General features: G+C 41.0%; 1 protein-coding gene across 1 annotated transcript; it reads right to left on the bottom strand.

The window, feature by feature from the left end:
- Positions 1–3,238: 3,238 nt before the first annotated feature.
- On the bottom strand, positions 3,239–4,926 carry LOC138605633 (green-sensitive opsin-like). Its single transcript, XM_069678013.1, has 5 exons — positions 4,542–4,926; positions 4,142–4,310; positions 3,799–3,964; positions 3,427–3,666; positions 3,239–3,337 (listed from the first exon to the last, which is right to left on the bottom strand). Exons 1-5 carry the CDS (start codon positions 4,924–4,926, stop codon positions 3,239–3,241), a joined length of 1,059 nt encoding a protein of 352 aa, XP_069534114.1.

Here is a 4,926-nt window from a genome sequence, read left to right as displayed (position 1 = left end):
AAAAATCATAACACAGAGAGAGAATATAATACATTATTTATTTATTTACTTTTTGATTTTATTTGTGAATTAACATAACAAACAAGTTAGTGACATTGAAAAGGAAAAAAACAAAAAACAAACAGACAAAAAACAATAGCACAGAAAGGTTACGGCAGTGTTGATATCATTACAGTCGGGGAGTAGAAATTAGGCTCAGGTATGGTGTGTGTTTGTGTTTGTGTGTGTGTGTGTGTGTGTGTGTGTGTGTGGTTGGATGTTTATGAGAGGTTCACTTTGTGTTGAGGATCCTGAACAGGTGGGGGGTATGGCATTTGTGGCACAAAAATAAGAAAATAAATTACAGAAATGAATAACTCTTGTCCCCACAGAAATATCATCAGCAGTTTACAAAACATGATAAAAATACAACAAAAATAAAGTAAAGATTCAGCAACAATAACAGTAAATAACAACAACAGCAACAATAATAGTAAAAGAAAACATAAAAAAATAAATGAAACAAACAACAAAAAAACAAAACAAAACAAAAACAAACAATCGAATACATACATGCCTGCAATGTGACTGCGTGTGTCTTAATAATGAGGGTTATTCTGATTGTAAGTTTACAATATACAATATTACATTTTGTACAATATTCTAAATAAATAAATTACAAATAGATAACAGAGATAAAGTAATGGTCAATAAATGCGTAAATAAGATTTCGAAGAGAATATTTTTTCATAAATAATAATAATAATAATTAAAAACAGAAAAGTAAAAATTTGTGCTGATTACACACACACACACGTATATATAATATTTATATTTATAAAATGTAATATATAACCTTGCACTGAAAATAAAAGATTAAAATACAGAGATAGAGAAGCTAAAGATAATGATGGTAAATAGAGCTCATTGGTGTTGTGCGTGGGGTCAGATCTCAGTGGTGGTGGTTTTGTAATTAAGAAGACTAAGGAATGGGTTCCAGGTTTCAGTGAAAGCCGATAAATTGCTTCTGTGAGAGGCTGCCATTTTTTCCAATGTGATAAATTCTATGAGAAGGTTAATCCAGTGGTTGATTGTTTTGAAAATAATACATTATGATCTTTGTGTTTATTGGCCCCCTGCCCGTCCTCCGGAGAGGCTTCGCCCACCTGGTCGGCCTACTGAGAGGCTCTGCCTGCCTGGTCGGCCCCCCGGGCCGCCCTCCTGATCTGCTTCGCTCACCTGGTCGCCCCCCCGGCCGCCCTCCTGAGGGCTCTTGGTCAGCCTCTGCCCTGCCTCCAGGCCGTCCGCCTGAAGGTTTGGACTCTGCCCCGCCTCCAGGCCTTCCACCTGAAGGCTTGGACTCTGCCCTTCAACAGCCTCCTGGCTGTCGAAATATTTAACTGTTGTCCTGTTTAAGAACAGTTGATAACTGCACTGTTCAGAACAAATCAAATAACTCTTCCTTCGGTTCGATAAATTACAAAACTGAGTGTGATCTAGACATTGACAGCCCTGTCCCGTTGGTTGAGAGTATGAATATCTTTATTTTTTATAGTGTGCCGTCTTTGGAGCGTGTCTGTCTGTGATCACTGCGGGTCACAGAGCGATGACGCTGCACCACTGGAGCAGGAGGAACGCACGCTGCGAGATTTCCTCCTTGTAGAGAGTGCTTGCATCCGTTGAGTGAATCTTGCTAACTTCTAATCACTCCCTAGGGATAAATGTTGCCCGACTTCTACTCTTACTCTCTTACCCGTCTTACTTTTTTTGTCCTTTCACTCCAACATTTGGTTCCACATTGATTGGGCCGGGAATCCTCGACATCCCACCTCCACTGGCAACAGCCACGTCGTCCAGCCTTTGTTATGATAGTCCTGGACCAGCTGCTGATACTTCGTGTTTTTTTCTCTCCGATGCTTCCTCACAGCCCTCCTCCCAAGGGACAGTAGGTTCCACCAAGATAACTTTCTTTCCCTCTTGAGACGACAGCATAATGGCCGGTCTCTGAGTTGTGGTTGTGGTCCTCCCGAGGTCAACTTTCATTTTCCATCCCTGGGTGGACTGGAGCAGGTTTTGTTCAGCTTCACCCTGTCCAACAGGCATCTGTCCCTCTTTAACAAAGGTGATGGTGCTGCTCTGCAGTGTTTTTGTTTTTGATGGGTATTTCTTCATTCTCTCCTGCTCCAAAAGGTCAGCAAGTGTTGTTAATACCTTGTTGATACTTGTCAAAAATATGAATAACTTACTAACCTAACACTAGTTTTACATATAAACTGTTTTACATATAAACACCTGTGGTTGTCAGTACTACAACCACCGGGCAAGTTAATTTGGTCTTTAATCTTTTAAAGATTGATTAAGCTTGTGCATTCAACAAAGAACACGTTTCTGTTTACTTTTTTGTGTGAATGAGTCCAAGGCCAGAAAGACTCACAACACTCTGTTCTGATCCCTACTCTTAGCCTTCTTAATAGGATTCAACTGATCTGCCCTTTACCACACTCCTTCTTGTCCCGGCATCGGCATCGTGAGATAACCCCAGTAACATGATCCTAAAGTGCCTCCTGTGAGCCTCCACAGGACGGATGCAGAGGCACATATAGTCTTAGACAGGAATCATTTGGTCATCCAGTTTATGTTTGAACTTCGTGTGTGAGAGAACTGCAACACCTCATGAATAAACAACCTTTAAGGTTGCAACTTCATAGTATTGTCAGAAAGTTGTCCAGTTGTTTGAAATCAACTCAATTAGACGACACATTTTCATGCATGCATTTATTTATCTATGCTAATCATTTTAATATATACAATGTTTACAATTCATGATGACCAACACAGCAATGACAAAAAGAGAGTTTTGCATTGTATGTAGCAGCTCATTTTGAAAATCAGTAAAAAATGTGCTCCCTCTGATGTCAGAAAAAAGGAAACATGATGGCTTTTAAACCATGTCTTCTTTAAGGATGGAAAGTATATTCAATGTTTCCAACATAAGGATTTTAGGAGCAACTATGCCTCTGACAGCAGGGGGAGTCAAAGTGAGCATCCGCATACATATGTTCAAAGATCTACACCATTTTTTGCATTGATTTTGTCCAGCATCCTTTAAATAAAAGATGAGATGAGTTCCCGGAGACGTTCTTCACTGTTAAAGTAGTTCAGATGTCCCTGAACTTAACTCAGTCCACATTGAGGGTTAATCCAGATCAAAAAGATAGTAGAAAGGTAAATGTCCAGGTATAAGAATGTGTCACTTTGTTTAAGAGACAGAAGACACTTCTGTCTTGCTGGCTGATACTGAACTCTCATCCTCCACCATGCCGCCCATCCCAATAGTGCTCAGCATGCAGTTACGGAACTGAAAAAGACAGCAAAAGGGATGTTAACATAACAAGCATGGAAAGTGCATTAGTGTGGGTTTAAACACTAAAAAAAGAAGATAATTACCTGTTTGTTAAACAGCACATAGATAACAGGGTTGTACAGTGCTGAGCTCTTTGCAAAGAAGGCAGGGAGAGCTGCTGTCATAGCGGTAAAGGAAGCGCCCTTGTTCATGAAGATCCAACCGCTGAAAGTAGCATATGGTGTCCAAGCTACCAGGAAGCCCAAGACCATCAAGACGCACATACGTGTGACTTCCCTCTCAGCCTTCTGGGTAGACTCTGATTCCTGCTGCTGAGCTGCAGCCTAAAGGGTTTCGGATCAGAAAACTGATTGAGAACTCATGGCACAGATTTTCATAGCTTTCAATGAAAAGCAACATTAATTCTAATATTTCTGAGAAGCTTAAAAGTTAAACAATCAATGAACTTCACTCACAGCTTTGACAGTCAGCACGAGGCTTCCATATGTGAAGAAAATGACGAAGACAGGGATAAAGAAGTGAACCACGAACATGTAGATGACGTATGATTCATTGTTGTAGCCTGGAGTGAGAGTGTAGTAGTCGGGTCCACAGGAGCACTGCATGCCCTCAGGAAGGTACCTGTGTTTAGGGATAAGGGAAATAATTATTGCAAATCATTAAAACTTTAGCCATACAACAAGGTATATATCTACAGTATCAACAATCCTCAGTCATTTTCTTAAGCCTTAAGGGGTTGTTCAAGTGGTTCTCAATGTCTTGATATCTATTGTTAGTTAAATGACAAATGACAATCACCTGGACCAGCCAAACAGTGGGGGTCCAGCACAAGCGAAGGCCATGATCCAAGTGAAAAGAACTCCAGCTCCTGCATGAGTACCAGAGAACTTGAAGCTTCCCATGGGTTTGCAGACAACGATGTATCTTTCAACAGCCAGGACGACCAATGACCAGAGAGCTACTTCACCTGCAGGAAGAAAAGGCATCTTAGACAAGAGCTTCACAAATCAACTCTCAGGTTTTTGGATGTTTAAAAATTGAGCTGAATTCCCAATTTCTGGTTAGTATGTATCAGATACAAATTGCCCGTCGAATAATTATAGCTGCTCTGTGGTGATGGTTAAAGTCCTGAGAAAACTCTGAAGGTGATTACTAGAAGCAATTCAAGTAGCATGAAAAAATGAAGTTGACTTCATACCTCCAAGTGTGGCCATGAATCCCTCAATGGCGCAGAAAGTTGGTCCAAGAATGAAGTAGCCGTTCATAGCAGATGTAATGGTGATAGTGAATCCAAAGGCGCACATGATGAGTCCAGCCACAGCCAGGTTGACCAGGATGTAGTTGAGAGGTTGCCGGAGCTTCTTGTTCTGAGCCGTTACCAACAGTGTCAGACCGTTGATAGGAGTTCCAGTGCAGATGAGGAAGAACATGTAGAAAGCAAGAAGCTTGTAGATCATTGGATCTACCATATAATACTGTGGGTATTCAAAGGGACTTCTAACAATCCCAGTCCTGTTGGACATGGGGATGTAGAAGTTCTTTCCCTCTGTGCCGTTGGGCTCGATTCCTCCTTCCCACACCAT

The sequence above is a fragment of the Semicossyphus pulcher genome, unplaced genomic scaffold (assembly GCF_022749685.1).
Source record: "Semicossyphus pulcher isolate SPU_LCO1_2020_fin unplaced genomic scaffold, fSemPul1.0.p SCAF_3, whole genome shotgun sequence".
Lineage (NCBI taxonomy): Eukaryota > Metazoa > Chordata > Actinopteri > Labriformes > Labridae > Semicossyphus > Semicossyphus pulcher.
Note: the sequence above shows the minus strand (reverse complement) of the source record. Positions and strands in the feature narration are given on the sequence as shown.